The sequence below is a fragment of the Coregonus clupeaformis genome, unplaced genomic scaffold, assembly GCF_020615455.1.
Source record: "Coregonus clupeaformis isolate EN_2021a unplaced genomic scaffold, ASM2061545v1 scaf0079, whole genome shotgun sequence".
NCBI lineage: Eukaryota > Metazoa > Chordata > Actinopteri > Salmoniformes > Salmonidae > Coregonus > Coregonus clupeaformis.
In genome coordinates this window covers 652,452-672,584 of record NW_025533534.1, presented here as the reverse complement: position 1 = coordinate 672,584, position 20,133 = coordinate 652,452, and the positions used below count along the sequence as shown (strand labels likewise).

General features: G+C 47.4%; 1 protein-coding gene across 1 annotated transcript in view; it reads right to left on the bottom strand.

Moving 5' to 3' along the window:
• Positions 1 to 4,062: 4,062 nt before the first annotated feature.
• The window catches only part of LOC123483326 (alpha-actinin-3-like), a 41,519-nt gene continuing 25,448 nt past the window's right edge, over positions 4,063 to 20,133 (bottom strand). The window contains exons 5-23 of the mRNA XM_045213130.1: positions 17,528 to 17,615; positions 16,946 to 17,024; positions 16,541 to 16,622; positions 16,212 to 16,297; positions 15,756 to 15,848; positions 15,241 to 15,471; positions 14,351 to 14,498; positions 11,286 to 11,436; positions 10,993 to 11,101; positions 10,330 to 10,470; positions 9,888 to 10,070; positions 9,122 to 9,256; positions 8,062 to 8,241; positions 6,855 to 7,001; positions 6,453 to 6,518; positions 5,009 to 5,167; positions 4,795 to 4,871; positions 4,541 to 4,629; positions 4,063 to 4,501 (exon numbers count right to left, since the gene is read on the bottom strand). Coding sequence (XP_045069065.1) covers positions 4,548 to 4,629; positions 4,795 to 4,871; positions 5,009 to 5,167; positions 6,453 to 6,518; positions 6,855 to 7,001; positions 8,062 to 8,241; positions 9,122 to 9,256; positions 9,888 to 10,070; positions 10,330 to 10,470; positions 10,993 to 11,101; positions 11,286 to 11,436; positions 14,351 to 14,498; positions 15,241 to 15,471; positions 15,756 to 15,848; positions 16,212 to 16,297; positions 16,541 to 16,622; positions 16,946 to 17,024; positions 17,528 to 17,615 — 2,237 coding nt within the window. The 3' untranslated portion in view covers positions 4,063 to 4,501; positions 4,541 to 4,547. The remainder of the gene's footprint in view (positions 4,502 to 4,540; positions 4,630 to 4,794; positions 4,872 to 5,008; positions 5,168 to 6,452; positions 6,519 to 6,854; positions 7,002 to 8,061; positions 8,242 to 9,121; positions 9,257 to 9,887; positions 10,071 to 10,329; positions 10,471 to 10,992; positions 11,102 to 11,285; positions 11,437 to 14,350; positions 14,499 to 15,240; positions 15,472 to 15,755; positions 15,849 to 16,211; positions 16,298 to 16,540; positions 16,623 to 16,945; positions 17,025 to 17,527; positions 17,616 to 20,133) is intronic.

The window sequence follows — 20,133 nt, the reverse complement described above, 5'->3', positions numbered from 1 at the left end:
AGTACCTCTCGCCGTGCCTCTACACCTTCCATCCCCTCTTCTACCAGTGGCCCCGTAACCTGGCGGCCTCCTCTGCAACTCCGCTGGACCGCTCCATAGCGGCCTCCTGCTGCCCCGACGTCGTGAGCCCCCCCCTAAAAATTTTCTGGGGGTCTCTCCTCCCCGTGGGCCAGGCCTCCATCATTCTCGCCCACCTCTCGCTCCTCTGTCTCCAACCCTCGTCACTCAGCTCCTCAATGGGCTTGACCCAGTCGAAGCTGCCACGGAGATCTATTAGCGATGGCTCCTGGACACGTTGCTTGGTCTGGTCTTGGTGGTTTCTTCTGTCACGCTCGTCGAACAGAGAGGACCAAGGCGCAGCGTTGCGGGTGAACATATTATATTTATTCAACTGATCAAAACAATAAACGATAACGTGACGTCTATGGTTAAACACAAACCGAAATGAACAAGAAACCACAAAACACAAAGTGCAAGACAAACAGTTAAATATGGCTCCCAATCAGAGACACCCAGCTGACACTCGTTGCCTCTGATTGGGAGTCACTCAGACCAACATAGAAAAATAAACATAGACTTACACACCCTGGCTCAACATAACATAGTCCCCAGAGCCAGGGCGTGACAGGGAGTCCCATAGGGCGGCGCACAATTGGCCCAGCGTCGCCCGGGTTTGGCTGGGGTAAACCGTCATCGTAAATAAGAATTTGTTCTTAACTGACTTGCCTAGTTGAAAACAAAAACTGCTCAGTGAGGCCAATGGTGACTTTAAAACAGTTACAGAGTTTAATGGTTGTGATTGGAGAAAACTGAGGATGGATAAACAGCGTTGTGGTTACCTAACTGACAGAGTGAAAAATATTCCTGTTTGCAACAAGGCACTAAAGTAAAACTGCAAAAAATGTGGCAAAGCAATTTACTTTATGTCCTGAATACAAAGTGTTATGTTTGAGGCAAATCCAGTACAACACATTACTGAGTACCACTCTCCATATTGTCAAGCATAGTGTTGGCTGCATCATGTTGTGGGTATGCTTGTAATCATTAAGGACTGCAGAGTTTTTCAGGATAAAAATAAACAGAGTAGAGCTAAGCACAGGCAAAATCATAGAGGAAAACCTGGTTCAGTCTGCTTTCCAACAGACACTGGGAGAGAAGTTCACCTTTTAGCAGGACAATAACCTAAAACACAAGGCCAAATATATACTGGAGTTGCTTACCAAGACGACATTGAATGTTCCTGAGTAGCCTAGTTACAGTTTTGACTTTTGACTATGGCAAGACTTTAAAATGGCTGCCTAGCAGTGATCAACAACCAACTTGATGGAGCTTGAAGAATAAAACAAATAAAAAAGTGCAAATATTGTACAATCCAGGTGTGCAAAGCTCTTAGAGACTTACCCAGAAAGACTCACAGCTGTAATTGCTGCCAAAAGAAAATTCTAACATGTATTGACTCTGGGGGTTTAATACTTATCTAATCAAGATATATTAACTTGTTTAACAAATGTTCACATTTTTCTTCCATTTTGACATTACAGAGTATTTTGTGTAGATCGTTGACAAAAAATGACAATTAAATCCATTTAATCCAACCTTGTAACACAACAACGTGGAAAAAGTCAAGGGTGTGAATACTTTCTGAAGGCACTATAATTCATAGTAATTTTACAGTCTCATTACAATTTACATTTAAACAAGTCTTACAGTTATTTATTGCATTCATTTATTCTTTAATGTCCAGGAATTATCCTGGAAATTGTTTGTACTTCTGAACAGTTGCAACTGGTTTAACTTCAACATTACCGCCACTCCCTTTATGGTGAACAATGGGAAATAAAAACACAACACAAAACTTCACGCAGTAATATAGTTTTCCTTTTTAAAATGTATTCCAACGTCTGTGTCTTTAACTTTGAAAAGGATTGTGTGGAAGCGAGCTCTTGGAGTGGGTGACATAATAGAATAAAGTGACTAGGGGAGGAGGAGAGGAAGGGAGGAGGGGAGGGGAGGAGGAGAGGAAGAGAGGAGGGGAGGGGAGGAGGAGAGGAAGAGAGGAGGGGAGGGTAGGAGGAGAGGAGGAGAGGAGGGGAGGGTAGGAGGAGAGGAAGAGAGGAAGGGAGGAGGGGAGGGGAGGAGGAGAGGAAGAGAGGAGGGGAGGGTAGGAGGAGAGGAGGAGAGGAGGGGAGGGTAGGAGGAGAGGAAAGGAGGATGGGAGGGTAGGAGGAGAGGAAGAGAGGAGGGGAGGGGGGAGGGGAGGAGGAGAGGAAGGGCATGATAGAGAAGACAGATGAGGAAGAGAAAGAGTTCATGCACAGGGGAGTTAGTGATACTGGCTCTGTCCCAAATGACACCCTATTCTCTACGTAGTGCATTTGGCTACTTCGGATCTGGTCAAAAGTAGTACACTACATAAGGAATAGGGTGTAGATTTGAGATTTGCCCAACTTCATGGCTGACATCCTGGAGTTCTGTTTTAAACATTGGTCACTTTCCAGGCTGACTACATAGCAGACGATACACTGCATCAACCAATGGTTGCGTACCACAGTTCAGCACCTATCCAGGCGTTGAGATTTGGCAGGCGTCTGCAGTGTAGTCAGCCATCCTCTCATTGAACTGGACCACATCCTAAAAGTTGACTTGCATAGATACTAAGGCCATACTGGGATTGCCTCCAAAATGGACGAAGACTGGGGCCTAACTATGAGTTCACCATTTCTGATTCTCTCTCTCTCTCTCTCTCTCTCTCTCTCTCTCTCTCTCTCTCTCTCTCTCTCTCTCTCTCTCTCTCTCTCTCTCTCTCTCTCTCTCTCTCTCTCTCTCTCTCTCTCTCTCTCTCTCTCTCTCTCTCTCTCTCTCTCTCTCTCTCTCTCTCTCTCTCTCTCTCTCTCTCTCTCTCTCTCTCTCTCTCTCTCTCTCTCTCTCTCTCTCTCTCTCTCTCTCTCTCTCTCTCTCTCTCTCTCTCTCTCTCTCTCTCTCTCTCTCTCTCTCTCTCTCTCTCTCTCTCTCTCTCTCTCTCTCTCTCTCTCTCTCCCTCTCTCTCTCTCTCTCTCTCTCTCTCTCTCTCTCTCTCTCTCTCTCTCTCTCTCTCTCTCTCTCTCTCTCTCTCTCTCTCTCTCTCTCTCTCTCTCTCTCTCTCTCTCTCTCTCTCTCTCTCTCTCTCTCTCTCTCTCTCTCTCTCTCTCTCTCTCTCTCTCTCTCTCTCTCTCAGCTGAGCGCTGAACTAATTAATGCTCTGTTGGTGTGTGTGTGTGCATGCACTTGAGCTGTGTGTGTGTGTGAGGGTTGCTTAATCTTCTGTGATGATTGCATTTGCATGTTAAGGCCTTTTGCGCTCCCTACATCTTTTCTACCGTAAAGCTGCTCTTTCATTATTTCCCTCTCTGATTGCACTACAGAAGGTATATTGGGCCTATGAGTGCGTCCAAAATAATCCATAAAATACCAGGCTAAATTTGATCATTGACAATTAATGTTAACATAACATTAATGGTTGACAGCAAGTACTACAGTCTGTCTTTCTGTCTGTCTAAGTTGAAGGTGAGCTTGAGACTCACCATGGTATAATATAACTCAACATGTATATCTTGGACAGTTGGGATTCCTACTTAATGCCACCATTATGAAAACGTTGGCACAACGTTACAAGTTTCGATGGAAAGGGAGGGGCGATTTTGGGGGGATGAAGGGATGCTATAATGAATTTGGGTTGTAGGGGTGTATTCAACCATTCAGAATGGACAGCATTTCTACTATAAACACAGCATGCATCTGCATCAATACACAACCAACCAACCTTCTTCAAAAAATATTTAAGCCATTCTACCAAAATATATTTTTATATTCTGAGAGGAGGAGAGGTGTACACTCTTAGAAAAAAAAAGTGCTATCTAGAACCTAAAAGGGTTCTTCAGCTGTACCCATAGTGGAACCCTTTGAAGAACGATGTTTGGTTCCAGGTAGAACCCTTTTGGAACCCATTTTTCTAAGAGTGTAGGGCGGGGGGCTTTGCTCCAATACTCTGCTTTTGTTAAACTATTAATGTATTTGTCTTTCTTATTTGTATGTGAAACGGATTATCGTGTGACACCAGGAATTCTGGCTCAGCAGGCTGTTGGTGCAGTACGGATGACAGTATGGATGACAGTATGGATGAGAGAGGGATAACAGTATGGATGACAGTATGGATGAGAGAGGGATGACAGTATGATTGAGAGAGGGATGACAGTTAAACATTAAGATACCCAGACAGACCTAAACAGGACATGGTGGGTCTCTGAGTTTTGATCTAAGCAAAGCCTCCCAGCCTCTCTGGGCAGTGTGGACAACATGGGGGAAGGTTTAATACGAGGGAAACTTCAGATGACTGAAAGGAGGAGGATAGAGGAAGGAAGGAGGAAAGAGGAGGGGGAGAGGAGGGTTACAAATCGCTTTCTCCATACAGGAGAGAGGGAAGATAAAGGGAGGAGAAGAGGAGGAGGAGGAGGAGGAGGAGGAGGAGGAGGAGGAGGAGGAGGAGGAGGAGGAGGAGGAGGAGAGAGGGTTTACAAGTCACTCTCTCCGTAGAGTGCGCTGGAGAAGGAGATGTAGTCGAGGGCTCCGGCTGGGCCGTCGGCTCCAATGTACCTGGTTATAGAGATACATTATATTACTAGAGAGGTCTAATGTACCTTGTTATAGAGATACATTATATTACTAGAGTGGTCTACGTCATAGCTGATTATCTTTTACGTTATGTTGCTAGGATGCCAATGTCCATTCTAGTGTTGTATGTACTGTAATTCTGTGTACCTGGTCATGCGGCTGATGCAATACTCTGCCTGCTCTGGGGGAAGCTCCCTGCGTAGCTCATCAACCGTGATGTAAGACTGGAAGTGAAGAGGCATATATTTATTTAATGTATTACATTTGTATGTATTTATTTCATTTTACCAGGTTGTCCCACAGAAGTCCAAAGACCTCTTTTTCAAGGGAGACCTGGCCACATTACAATGTTCTAGGTCACCTTGTCTGAGGCCAGGATCTTGAAGGAGGCCATGACCTGATCGGCTGTGTCTGTCTCGGCTGTCTCGCGGGTCATGAAGTCGATAAAAGCCTGGAAGGTGACCACGCCTGTGTTGTTGGAATCCACCAGCGTCATGATGCGGGCAAACTCCACCTCACCCTATTGGACAGGACAACACATTAGAGTAGATTAGAACACCTCACCCTATTGGACAACACGTTAAGAGTAGATTAGAACACCTCACCCTATTGGACAGGACAACATGTTAGAGTAAATTAGAACACCTCACCCTATTGGACAACATGTTAGAGTAGATTAGAATACCTCACCCTATTGGACAACACGTTAGAGTAGATTAGAACGCCTCACCCTATTGGACAACATGTCAGAGTAGATTAGAACACCTCACCCTATTGGACAACAGGTTAGAGTAGATTAGAACACCTCACCCTATTGGACAACACGCTAAGAGTAGATTAGAACACCTCACTTTATTGGACAGGACAACCCATTAGAGTAAATTAGAACACCTCACCCTATTGGACAACACAGAGTAAATTAGAACACCTCACCCTATTGGACAACACATTAGAGTAAATTAGAACACCTCACCCTATTGGACAATACGTTAAAGTAGAGTAGAAAATGTTATCATTAAAGCTACAATATGTAACTTTTTGGGCGACCTGACCAAATTCACATAGAAATGTGAGTTATAGATCTGTCATTCTCATTGAATATAAGTCCAAGAAGTGGTAGATCTGTTCTATGTGCGCTATTTCTATGCTTCCCGTTCTTAAGTTTCGTTTTTGCATCTTTTACTTTCGGTTTTGTACACCAGTTTCAAACAGCTGCGAATACAATATTGTAGGTGATTGGAAATATATTTCACAGCGGTTTATATGGTACAATGATTCTCTACACTTGCTTGTTCTGTCACATAAACTGAAATGAGGCGCACTATTAGAATTTTAGCAACCAGGAAATGGCGGAGCGATTTCTGCATATTGCACCTTTAAATGGTTTGTTATTAATTGAAGCATTACAAATATACAAAGGCCAATATAGCGCAAACACCACCTCACAGTAATGGTCAACTAGCTAGAATACATTACACCTTCATATCATTGTTGAGGAGAACATGTTTAGAAACATGTCATGTATAGAAACTAATGTCATTTCATACTATAACTGTATATAACCAGATAGACTAAAGTCATTTCATATAAAGGGACCATAGGTGGCTGGTGGCACCTTAATTGGGGAGGACAGGCTCATAATAACAGCTGGAGTGGTATAAATGGAATGGTATCAAACACATCAAACACACCATTCCATTCACTCCATTTGAGCCATTATTATGAGCTGTCCTCCCCTCACCAGCCTCCTGTGAAAGGGACTGTTGTATGTGAGGCTACTTCCTGTTGGTAGCTAGGCTACTCACCAGATCGTAACCCATGGAGATGAGACAGGCACGGAAGTCGTCGGGGTCCATCATGCCGTTTCTCTTCTGAAAGAGAGAGAGAACACAACCATCAGTGTTTATGATTGGACATTATGATCAATGACCAATACAATGATCCATTATGTGAATGCTACACGCTAGTGATACAGTATAACTCTGTGAGGAGGAACCACTATAATAGCAAGAAACCACTAAATATTCCAACATTCACACTTACAGTCAGTGCATTCAACTAAAACAACCACATATCACAGTCATTGCAAGTAAAAACCTCCTCAAAATGTCCGTTACCTGGCAAATAGGAGCCAGGAAGAGAGAAAAGACAAGTGTGAGATCAAGAAAAGCAAGTACAAGAACAATAAACTGTTTTAGTTTCTTTACCCTGTCGAAGTGGTTGAAGGAGGCACGGAACTCGTTGAGCTGCTCCTGGCTGATGCCCTTGGCGTCGCGGGTCAAGATCTGGTTCTCCACCTCGTTGATGGTGCGGGCGATGGTGGTCAGGAGCTGCTCCCAGCCCACACGGATATGCTGCCAAGGAGACAGAGGGACGAGGGACGAGGAGAGGGAGAGAAGAAGAGGAAGGGGGATGAAGGGTTTGGATAGTTAGTAAGCGCCATAGTTCTACTAAGTTGGGAGTTAGTATGTGAGTGGCTGGGATGGTTGTAATGTCTAGACCAGGGTTCTTCAATTCCGGTCCTGGAGGGCCGAAACACCTCTGTTTTTCATCCTCTCCTTCTAATCAGGGGCTAATTCAGACCTGGGACACCAGGTGAGTGCAATTAACTACCAGGTAGAAATAAAAAACAGAAGTGTTTCGGCCCTCCAGGACCGGAATTGAAGAACACTGGTCTAGACTAAAGTAGCACAGTAATGTTTATTCATATACATAGGGATCATCTCCGGAGTAGTTTATATGGTGTAAAATAGTTATGTACCTTTACAGCAGGGCTCTCCAACCCTGTTCCTGGAGATCTACTGTCCTGTAGGTTTTCACTCCAACCCTGTTCCTGGAGATCTACTGTCCAGTAGGTTTTCACTCCAACCCTGTTCCTGGAGAGCTACTGTCCAGTAGGTTTTCACTCCAACCCTAATCTAGTGCACCTGATTCTAATAATTAGCTGCTTGATACGCTGATTGAAGTTAGTTACAACTGGGGTTGGAGCACAAACCTACAGGCCGGTAGCGCTCCAGGAATAATTTAGGAAGTCTAGGATACTTGATACAACCTCCATGGTGTAGTTAGTGTGATTATTGTGTAGTTGTGTGTTGTGTAGTTGTGTGTTGTGTAGTGTGTTGTGTAGTTGTATGTTGTGTGTTCTGGTACCTCCATGGTGTAGTTTGTGTGTTGTGTAGTTGTGTGTTGTGTATTGTGTAGTTGTGTAGGTGTGTGTTGTGTAGTTGTGAGTTGTGTTGTTGTGTGTTGTGTATTGTGTAGTTGTGTAGGTGTGTGTTGTGTAGTTGTGTGTTGTGTAGTTGTGTGTTGTGTAGTTGTGTGTTGTGTAGTTGTGTAGTTGTGTGTTGTGTAGTTGTGTAGGTGTGTGTTGTGTAGTTGTGTGTTGTGTAGTTGTGTAGTTGTGTGTTCTGGTACCTCCATGGTGTAGTTGGTGTGCTTATTATCGAAGATGAGGGACTCCTGGCTGAGCTGGTGGTCTCCCTCCAGCTTGTCAATGTTACACTTGTAGTTGATGATGTTCTGTTCATACTGCTTCAGGTTGTTCATCTGTTCCTCTAGAGACCCAGCAATGTCCACAGACACATGACCAATCTCCTACAGAGGGAGAGAGGGAGGGGGGAAGGAGGAGAGGAGAAGAGAGAGGAGGTAGAGAGGTAGAGGGGGAGGTAGAGGGGGAGAGAAGAAGAGAGAGGAGGAGAGAGAAGAGGGGAGGTAGAGGGGGAGAGGTAAGAGAGAGGAGGTAGAGGGGGAGGTAGAGGGGGAGAGGAGAAGAGAGAGGAGGTAGAGGGTAGAGGGGGTAGAGGAAGAGAGAGGGAAGGTAGAGGGGGAGAGGAGAAGAGAGAGGTGGTATGGGGGGAGGGGGAGGTAGAGGGGTAGAGGGGGGAGGAGAAGAGAGAGGAGGTAGAGGGGGAGGTAGAGGGGGAGAGGGAGGTGAGGGGTAGAGGAGGAGGTAGAGGGGGAGAGGAGAAGAGAGAGGAGGTAGAGGGGTAGAGGGGGAGGTAGAGGGGGAAAGGAGAAGAGAGAGGAGGTAGAGGGGGAGAGGGGGAGGTAGAGGGATAGAGGGGGAGGTAGAGGGGTAGAGGGGGAGGTAGAGGGGGAGAGGAGAAGAGAGAGGAGGTAGAGGGGTAGAGGGGGAGAGGGGGAGGGAGAGGGGGAGGTAGAGCAGTAGAGGGGGAAGTAGAGTGGGAGAGGAGAAGAGAGAGGAGGTATGGGGGGAGGGGGAGGTAGAGAAGAGAGGAGGTAGAGGTGTAGAGGAGGAAAGAAAGGGAGAAAGGAGAAAGGAGAAAGGAGAGGGAAACATGATGAGTGTTGAAGGTTTTGTGGTTGAGGAATACAGTACGCAATAATACAACACAACTTTATTCATTTCTTAAATGAAATTAGCTCAGTATCCATTAACTGCACATTTTGGAGGAGGTGGTGAACCCCTGCATGTTCGGGTATGGGGACCCTGTAGTTCTAGCTGTAACTGTACCTCCATCTTGGTCTGGATCCAGGGTCCGATGATGTTGGCCTGGGCAGCGAACTGGCGCCTCAGCCTCTCGTTGGCCTGCTGCCTGGCCACCTCCTCCTGCAGCATCTGGTCCCTGAGAGGAACAAGGTGCCTCACCTACGGAGGGAGACAGGGAAATTGGTCGTCAAAACACTGGTAGAGATGAAACCGTTTTACTCTGTTACTCTACAGACTAACCTAGCCAGGGAATGAAAATACAATTAAAAATACAAACATATCAGGATATCCTCTGCTTCTCAGTGTGTTGTAGTCACAGCATTGGTGTAGGGAATCACTCCTGACAGATTAATACTACTACTACTAATGCTGCTGCTGCTGCTACTACTACTACTACTACTGCTACTACTACTGCTACTACTACTACCACTACTACTACTACTACTACTACTACTACTACTACTACTACTACTGCTACTACTACTACCACAACTACTACTACTGCTACTACTACTACCACAACTACTACTACTACTACTACTACTACTACTACTACTACTACTACCACAACTACTAATGCTGCTGCTGCTACTACTACTACTACTACTACTACTACTACTACTACTACTACTACTAATGCTGCTGCTACTACTACTACTACTACTACTGCTGCTACTACTACTACTACTACTACTACTACTACTACTAATGCTACTACTACTACTACTACTACTACTACTACTACTGCTACTACAATACTACCACTATACTACAGTAGTGTTGTACTCACGGCCTCCCACTTGTTGGTGATGTCCTGGGGTGAGAGGTTGGTGTAAGGGTTGATTCCTGATAGCTTGATGCCGTAGGTCTGAGCAATCTTTACGATCTCACTCTGGATGCCCATGGTGGCCATGCGCTCCTTATCAGCCTCTGGCAGGGTGGCCTTGAACTGGTCATGGGCTGTGATAAGAGACTGGAGAGGAGAGGGGATGAGAGGAAGAGAGGAGGAGAGGAGGAGTGAGAATGGAGGGATACCGTGGGAAGTTGTGTGTGAGAGAGAGAGAGAGAGAGAGAGAGAGAGAGAGAGAGAGAGAGAGAGAGAGAGAGAGAGAGAGAGAGAGAGAGAGAGAGAGAGAGAGAGAGAGAGAGAGAGAGAGAGAGAGAGATGAGACTCCATCACACAGTTAATATTACAGTATGTATTGTACACACAGACAGACCGACACACGTACATGGATCTCCTCGGTGCTGTGGACGATGAACATGTCCTGCAGATCCTCCATGGCTCCATCCATCCAGTTGTTGAAGGGCGCTGCCCTCTTGGCGAACTCCAGGTAAAGCTGGTCAATGGTCTCCCACAGTTTCTCCACACGCTGGAAAACACACATAATATTACTATTACTACTTCTACAACTACTATAACTCCAGGTTTCTCCACACGCTGGGAAAGACCAGGACGAAATGTAACATCAGTACACAGTATCTGCCATCAGTATAAGCCATCACTACTACTACAACTGCTGCTACTACTAGTAACTTGACTAAGCAGTCGCAGTAATACAGGTAATGGCTTGACATGACCCCCACTAGTTGTTATCAGAAGGGTCTCATGGTCAGAAAAACTCCTGACTCATGGTGGCTCAGTTGGTAAGAAGTTGTGGGTTCAATTCCTGCAGGGATCACATTCTCCAACTAAAAGTGTATGTACCTGCTGATGGGTAAGCTGATTTGGATAAGAGTATCTGCTATGTGGCGTAATCAATATAACTACATAAGGTGTTGGATGTAAGTGAATAGTGCAGAACCTCCAGGGAGTCTCTCCTCTTCTGGATGAGGATACCCAGGTTGGCCCACTGTGTGTGTGTGTGTGTGTGTGTGTGTGTGTGTGTGTGTACCTCCAGGGAGTCTCTCCTCTTCTGGGTGAGGGTACCCAGGTTGTCCCACTGGTCACAGATGCCCTGGCAGCGGGTGTTCACTGAGGACGCATCATGGTAGTCCAGCTCACTTGGAGAGGAGGGGAGATGGAGAGAGAGCAGGGGAGATCACAATCACTTCCTCTATTATATACTTCTATCCCTTTTTCTTTATCTGTACTACGTTTATCACTTCTTCCTCCTCCGTTATTCCACACCTCCCTCCCTCTCATCACATCCCTCCCTCCCTCCCTCCCTCCCTCCTCCCTCCTTACTTGAGTTCTTGTGCGATAGCAGCGATCTGTTCCACTCTGTCCTGGTGTGCAGCCAGGTCAGACTCAAAGGCCTCGTGTTTCCTCATCAGAGCCCTGATCTCCATCAGAGAGGCCGACTCATAGTCCTTCATGGACAGCAGCTCCTCCTTACCTGGACACACACACGGACAAGGACGTACACACACACACACACACACACACACACACACACACACACACACACAGTTTATTCCATTTCCCCTCCTCTCTCTCCATCTCCCCTCCTCTCTCTCCATCTCCCCTCCTCTCTCTCCATCTCCACTGCTCTCTCTCCATCTCCCCTCCTCTCTCTCCATCTCCCCTCCTCTCTCTCCATCTCCCCTCCTCTCTCTCCATCTCCATCTCCTCTCTCTCCATCTCCCCTCCTCTCTCTCCATCTCCCCTCCTCTCTCTATATCTCCCCTTCCATCTCCCCTCCTCTCTCTCCATCTCCCCTCCTCTCTCTCCATCTCCCCTCCTCTCTCTCCATCTCCCCTCCTCTCTCTCCATCTCCATCTCCCCTCTCTCCATCTCCCCTCCTCTCTCGCTATCTCCCCTTCCATCTCCCCTCTTCTCTTTCCATCTCTTCTCCTCTCTCTCCATCTCCCCTCCTCTCTCTATATCTCCCCTGCTCTCTCTCCATCTCCCCCTCCTCTCTCTATATCTCCCCTTCCATCTCCCCTCCACTCTCTCCATCTCCCCTCATCTCTCTCCATCTCCCCTCCTCTCTCTCCATCTCCCCTCCACTCTCTCCATCTCCCCCTCCTCTCTCTCCATCTCTCCTCCTCTCTCTCTCTATCTCCCCTCCTCTCTCTCCATCTCCCCTCCTCTCTCTATCTCCCCTTCCATCTCCCCTCCATCTCACCTCCTCTCTCTCATCTCCCCCATCTCTCTCCATCTCCCCTCCTCTCTCTCCACCTCCCCTCCTCTCTCTCATCTCCCCTCCTCTCTCTCATCTCCCCTCCTCTCTCTATCTCCCCTTCCATCTCCCCTCCTCTCTCTCCATCTCCACTGCTCTCTCTCCATTTCCCCTCCTCTCTCTCCATCTCCCCTCCTCTCTCTCCATCTCCCCTCCTCTCTCTCCATCTCCATCTCCCCTCTCTCCATCTCCCCTCCTCTCTCGCTATCTCCCCTTCCATCTCCCCTCTTCTCTTTCCATCTCTTCTCCTCTCTCTCCATCTCCCCTCCTCTCTCTATATCTCCCCTGCTCTCTCTCCATCTCCCCTCCTCTCTCTATATCTCCCCTTCCATCTCCCCTCCACTCTCTCCATCTCCCCTCATCTCTCTCCATCTCCCCTCCTCTCTCTCCATCTCCCCTCCACTCTCTCCATCTCCCCTCCTCTCTCTCCATCTCTCCTCCTCTCTCTCTCTATCTCCCCTCCTCTCTCTCCATCTCCCCTCCTCTCTCTATCTCCCCTTCCATCTCCCCTCCATCTCACCTCCTCTCTCTCATCTCCCCCCTCTCTCTCCATCTCCCCTCCTCTCTCTCCACCTCCCCTCCTCTCTCTCATCTCCCCTCCTCTCTCTCATCTCCCCTCCTCTCTCTATCTCCCCTTCCATCTCCCCTCCTCTCTCTCCATCTCCACTGCTCTCTCTCCATTTCCCCTCCTCTCTCTCATCTCCCCTCCTCTCTCTCCATCTCCCCTCCTCTCTCTCCATCTCCCCTCCTCTCTCTCCATCTCCCCTCCTCTCTCTCCATCTCCATCTCCCCTCTCTCCATCTCCCCTTCCATCTCCCCTCTTCTCTTTCCATCTCTTCTCCTCTCTCTCCATCTCCCCTCCTCTCTCTATATCTCCCCTGCTCTCTCTCCATCTCCCCTCTCTCTCTATATCTCCCCTTCCATCTCCCCTCCACTCTCTCCATCTCCCCTCATCTCTCTCCATCTCCCCTCCTCTCTCTCCATCTCCCTCTCCACTCTCTCCATCTCCCCTCCTCTCTCTCCATCTCTCCTCCTCTCTCTCTCTATCTCCCCTCCTCTCTCTCCATCTCCCCTCCTCTCTCTATCTCCCCTTCCATCTCCCCTCCATCTCACCTCCTCTCTCTCATCTCCCCCCTCTCTCTCCATCTCCCCTCCTCTCTCTCCACCTCCCCTCCTCTCTCTCATCTCCCCTCCTCTCTCTCATCTCCCCTCCTCTCTCTATCTCCCCTTCCATCTCCCCTCCTCTCTCTCCATCTCCACTGCTCTCTCTCCATTTCCCCTCCTCTCTCTCCATCTCCCCTCCTCTCTCTCCATCTCCCCTCCTCTCTCTCTATCTCCCCTTCCATCTCCCCTCCTCTCTCTCCATCTCCACTGCTCTCTCTCCATCTCCCCTCCTCTCTCTCCATCTCCCCTCCTCTCTCTCCATCTCCCCTCCTCTCTCTCCATCTCATCTCCTCTCTCTCTATCTCTCCTCCTCTCTCTCCATCTCCCCTCCTCTCTCTATATCTCCCCTTCCATCTCTCCTCCACTCTCTCCATCTCCCCTCCTCTCTCTCCATCTCCCCTCCTCTCTCTCCATCTCCCCTCCACTCTCTCCATCTCCACTGCTCTCTCTCCATCTCCTCTCCTCTCTCCATCTCCCCTCCTCTCTCTCCATCTCCCCTCCTCTCTCTCTATCTCCCACTCCATCTCCCCTCCATCTCCCCTCCTCTCTCTCCATCTCCCCTCCTCTCTCTCTATCTCCCCTCCCCTCTCTCCATCTCCACTGCTCTCTCTCCATCTCCTCTCCTCTCTCCATCTCCCCTCCTCTCTCTCCATCTCCCCTCCTCTCTCTCTATCTCCCACTCCATCTCCCCTCCTCTCTCTCCATCTCCCCTCCTCTCTCTCTAACTCCCCTTCCATCTCCCCTCATCTCTCCATCTCCCCTCCTCTCTCTCCATCTCCCCTCCTCTCTCTAGCCATCTCTCCTCCTCTCTCTCCATCTCCCCTCCTCTCTCTCTATCTCCCCTCCTCTCTCTCCATCTCCATCTCTCCTTCTATCTCCCCTCCTCTCTCTCCCCATCTCCCCTTCTCTCTCTATCCCCTCTACCTCTCCCCCTCTCCCATCTCCTTTCCCTCTCTGTTATTACCTGAGGTCCAGGACTGGTGTAGGGAACACTTCTGCTTGAACTTCTCAGCCAGGTGGTCCAGTCTCTCCAGACGTCTGATCTCAGTAAGAAGCCACTCCTCATACCCCTTCTCCACCTGCTCCAGACCCTTCCAGGCGTTGGCTATGTCCTGGGGAAGGAGATGAGAGGAGAGGAGAGGAGAGGAGAGGAGAGGAGAGGAGAGGAGAGGAGAGGAGAGGAGAGGAGAGAGGAGAGGAGAGGAGAGGAGAGGAGAGGAGAGGAGATATAACGTGGGTGGTTAGTTGGCTGATAAGGTGTCACAACTAATGTCAAGTTTGTATTTATATTGTATTTATATACAAGTTCAGGTTTTTACTGACATCCACATGGGAGTCAAAGACACTGAAATACATTGATATTACAATACATACGTAAGAAAACATTTAAGTTGAAATCACAAGTGCAATTCATGACAATATGTACATGAATATGTGGTCCTCTGTAGCTTCATGACAATATGTGGTCCTCTGTAGCTCAGCTGGTAGAGCACGGCGCTTGTAACGCCAAAGGTAGTGGGTTCGATCCCCGGGACCACCCATACACAAAAATGTATGCATGCATGACTGTAAGTCGCTTTGGATAAAAGCGTCTGCTAAATGGCATATTATTATTATACATTTACGGGACTCAAAGAGTTTTGTTGATTGATTTGTATAGGTAGGGCATGGTCAAATCTTTATATCTCTTAATCCTGGCCTGTGGAATGAAGAGCTGCTCTACCAAAAGTGGTTGACTCTACCTGATGTTGTGAGGTTATTCTTAAAACTCTCCATCTTCATTAGCTGTGATTTTATGAATGAACTGGGCTACCAATACAGTGCCACGTGGACGTGGTGTGTGACGTCACCTACCGAGACCATCTTTCCCTCGGAGGGCATGAAGGCGGGCCGGTTGCTCAGCCTCAGCTTGGTCTGCAGGGTGTTGAAGTTGATCTCCAGCTGACACTTCTCCTGGACGCGGGGTGGCTTGTGGACGCGGCGGTAGTCCCTGAAGTCTTCCAGCTTCTGCTGCATGGCTCTCATGTGCTGCTCCGCTGTGCGGTTCTCCAGCCACGGGATGGTTTTGCGGATCCACTCCAGCAGCTAGGGAGAGGTCAGGGGTCAAGTGGTTAAAGGTCAGATGTGAGGTTGAAGAAGAGTTGGTTTGTTGGGTTTTTACTTCAGACAGTTCAAAAATACACATATCACCTAGCTCACACAGGTTGTACAGCTCATATACAACACTTTTAACACAATATATATTTTTGATGAGTTTTTCTGCAGTGTGAACTAGGCCTTTGAGAGGTTACATCTCATACTGTTTATCATAAGAAGGTACATAGAGATGCTTCTCTGGGTGGGCTTTGGAAAGTAAAATTAACACTCACCTCACTGGCCAGCTTTTCATACTCCTCCATGAGTTTCTCATTCTCCTGGTTCACAGCCAGCACTTTACAGATCCTGTTAGCTGCTGTCTCAGCCTGAGAGAGAGAGAGAGAGAGAGAGAGAGAGAGAGAGAGAGAGAGAGAGAGAGAGAGAGAGAGAGAGAGAGAGAGAGAGAGAGAGAGAGAGAGAGAGAGAGAGAGAGAGAGAGAGAGAGAGAGAGAGAGAGAGAGAGAGAGAGAGAGAGAGAGAGAGAGAGAGAGAGAGAGAGAGAGAGAGAGAGAGAGAGAGAGAGAGAGAGAGAGAGAGAGAGAGAGAGAGAGAGAGAGAGAGATGGGGGTGAGAGACAGAGACAAGTTTAGACAGAGACAGTAGTGGATCTTAGATCTTGCTGAATAAAATGCAGATGTTGTTATGTGTTCATGTTTGTCCCAGCAGACACAGTGGAAGGTGTGAGTTACCTGCTCAGCACCAGCGAAGGCGTGGTAGAAGCAGGAAACGTAGGTCATGATGGCCTTCTCATCAGGTTTGGGGGTGTTCACAATATCTGAGGGGTCACAGACAAGGGGCGGGGGGGGTAAATTGTCCGGGTGACATGGAAACCAGGTGTTTGATGTGTTTGAGACCATTTCATTCATTCCGTTCCAGCCATTACTATGAGCCTGTCCTCCCCAGTTAAAGTGCCCCCAGCCGCCACTGCTGCAGAGAGTTGGCAGAGACGAATGCTAAGGTTTAAAATTTCCTGAAACACTCCCAAAACTCCCTGGTTTGAAAGAAAAAATTTACTCACCTTCAGCGTCAAGCATCTTGGGGATGTCCAGGTACTTCTCAGCCACCTCAAAGGCAGTGTTGAGGTTACCAATGGGGTCATCCTGTTAGGGACAGACACACAGACAGAGAGAGAGATTTACATGGACACATAGAGAGAAAGATATAGTCCAGTGGTTGTTGGTTTAATTCCCACTGCGACCACCCATACAAAACATGTATGCATGCATGACTCTAAGTCGCTTTGGATAAAAGCGTCCGCTAAATGGCATATGTTATATATATGACTTCTAGATAATAGAGTTCTACAGAAAACAAGATAAAGGGTAATGGAGGTATAGAGAAACGATAGAAAATAGTAAGAGGCCACGACTGGTGTTGACCCTAGTGGACTCTAAGAGGGGAGAGTGAAGGGAGGAGGGCGCACCTTTCTCAGTTTGGAGTAGTCAATGAGGTCAGGTCTGTGTCTGTGGATCAGGGCACACAGTGCCAGGCCATCCTTCCAACTGAATCAGTCACCCACAGGAGGACAGGAGAGGAGGAGGAGAGGATGACCGGGAGGGAGGGAGGGAGGGAGGGAGGGAGGGAGGGAGGGAGGGAGGGAGGGAGGGAGGAGGGAGGGAGGGAGGGAAAAGAAGGAGGGATGAGGAGAAAATCCAGATGGAGAAAAGAGGAGGAGAGAGGAGAGGAGAGGAGAGGAGAGGCATTAGGGAAATGTTGGAGGTAAAGTAGCTACAGGTTTAAAATGTTGAAGGTAAAGTAGCTACAGGTTTAAAATGTTGGAGGTAAAGTAGCTACAGGTTTAAAATGTTGAAGGTAAAGTAGCTACAGGTTTAAAATGTTGGAGGTAAAGTAGCTACAGGTTTAAAATGTTGGAGGTAAAGTAGCTACAGGTTTAAAATGTTGGAGGTAAAGTAGCTACAGGTTTAAAATGTTGGAGGTAAAGTATAAAGCAAGTGAAAGATTAAAGTCAGACAGAGATGACCACAGGGTGGCGCCCCGTGCTCACCTGATGTGGAAGTTCTGAACGTTAACGTTCCTGTAGGGGGCAGTCTTCCTCTGGCACCACAGAAGAAGACCCTCCTTAGCAGAGGTCTCTGCATAGGGGGAGACAGAGGAGAGGCAGGGCGTGAGGCAAGGAGGAGACAGGGGGGAGAGAGAGGGAGGCAGGGGGGAGAGAGGGGGCAGCAAGGAGGAGACAGGGGGGAGAGAGTTTTATCCTAAAGGAGTAGGCTAAATATGCTCCAATAACCCTGTGCTGTGAAGGTGTCAAGCTTAGTGACGTGTGTGTGTGTGTGTGTGTGTGTGTGTGTGTGTGTGTGTGTGTGTGTGTGTGTGTGTGTGTGTGTGTGTGTGTGTGTGTGTGTGTGTGTGTGTGTGTGTGTGTGTGTGTGTGTGTTGTGGAGCATATGCAAAGTGTGTATGTAACTGAGGCTTGAGTAATATTTGAGTAATATGAATGTGTTAACAGTTTGTATTAGACTGAGTGTAGTCTATACAGTAGCCTAGTGGTTCTGCTATAAGTATCATGGTTATTTTGAGTGTGCCACATGTAGAATGTGTCTAAACTGTGAGCCTACGATGCCTTCATGTGTGTGTAATTCTATTCATGTGTTGATGTGTTAGTGGCAGGCATATGTATAGTGTTGTATAGTGCATGTGCTCTAAAATAAATGCTGTGTTAAAAACAACCCAGCTCTGGGTAAATGTGACCCCTTTCAAGAAACTAGGCGTATGTCGCTCGTCACTACCATGCTTCTGTCTATAATATGAGCTGCTCAGTACGTCTGGATAATCCTTTCTACCGCAGCTTTTTTTTAAAGATATCATGACGAACTGAAAAAGTTTTGCAACTGCTCTCAACATTGCTGCTCTGAAGTTAATTGCACTATCAACAAGCTCAGTGGGAAAAAGTTGTGATGGACTACTTTCTGGAGGATGATCATGCCATGCTGACTATCTCTCTGACTGTGAAAATGAATCAAACAGTTGTTTTGAATGCGGTATTAGAGTTGGGATTATGGTTCATTGCTAGCTAGCTAGCTACATGTCTAAACAAAAGACTCCACTATGCAAGTAACCATTTCACTTAGATTTTATTTGATATAGTGTGTTTACCAGAGACGGTAATGTGAAGAACAACATGACCTGCACCAAAGTCAGATTAGGATACAGGCCAAGGACTAGATAAAGTGTATTTTTACTACTACTTTTTGCTACTACTTTCACCACTTTTAGTCTTGAAATCTTTGGTTGTTTACTACACTGTGAATGCTTCAAGAGATGGGTGGGGCCAAGGCTTAAGAGGGTGTGAACAATGCTGAATGGGTGTAGACAAAGAAGAGCTCTCCAATAGGTGTACCCAAACATTCATGGGCCATTTCTCAAAAGTGGGGTTACAAGTACAGTGGGGGAAAAAAGTATTTAGTCAGCCACCAATTGTGCAAGTTCTCCCACTTAAAAAGATGAGAGAGGCCTGTAAATGTAATCATAGGTACACGTCAACTATGACAGACAAATTGAGAAAAGATTTTCCAGAAAATCACATTGTAGGATTTTTAATGAATTTATTTGCAAATTATGGTGGAAAATAAGTATTTGTTCACCTACAAACAAGCAAGATTTCTCACAGACCTGTAACTTCTTCTTTAAGAGGCTCCTCTGTCCTCCACTCGTTACCTGAATTAATGGCACCTGTTTGAACTTGTTATCAGTATAAAAGACACCTGTCCACAACCTCAAACAGTCACACTCCAAACTCCACTATGGCCAAGACCAAAGAGCTGTCAAAGGACACCAGAAACAAAATTGTAGACCTGCACCAGGCTGGGAAGACTGAATCTGCAATAGGTAAGCAGCTTGGTTTGAAGAAATCAACTGTGGGAGCAATTATTAGGAAATGGAAGACATACAAGACCACTGATAATCTCCCTCGATCTGGGGCTCCACGCAAGATCTCACCCCGTGGGGTCAAAATGATCACAAGAACGGTGAGCAAAAATCCCAGAACCACACGGGGGGACCTAGTGAATGACCTGCAGAGAGCTGGGACCAAAGTAACAAAGCCTACCATCAGTAACACACTACGCCGCCAGGGACTCAAATCCTGCAGTGCAAGACGTGTCCCCCTGCTTAAGCCAGGCCCATCTGAAGTTTGCTAGAGTGCATTTGGATGATGCAGAAGAGGATTGGGAGAATGTCATATGGTCAGATGAAACCAAAATATAACTTTTTGGTAAAAACTCAACTTGTCGTGTTTGGAGGACAAGGAATGCTGAGTTGCATCCAAAGAACACCATACCTACTGTGAAGCATGGGGGTGGAAACATCATGCTTTGGGGCTGTTTTTCTGCAAAGGGACCAGGACGACTGCTCCGTGTAAAGGAAAGAATGAATGGGGCCATGTATCGTGAGATTTTGAGTGAAAACCTCCTTCCATCAGCAAGGGCATTGAAGATGAAACGTGGCTGGGTCTTTCAGCATGACAATGATCCCAAACACACCGCCCGGGCAACGAAGGAGTGGCTTCGTAAGAAGCATTTCAAGGTCCTGGAGTGGCCTAGCCAGTCTCCAGATCTCAACCCCATAGAAAATCTTTGGAGGGAATTGAAAGTC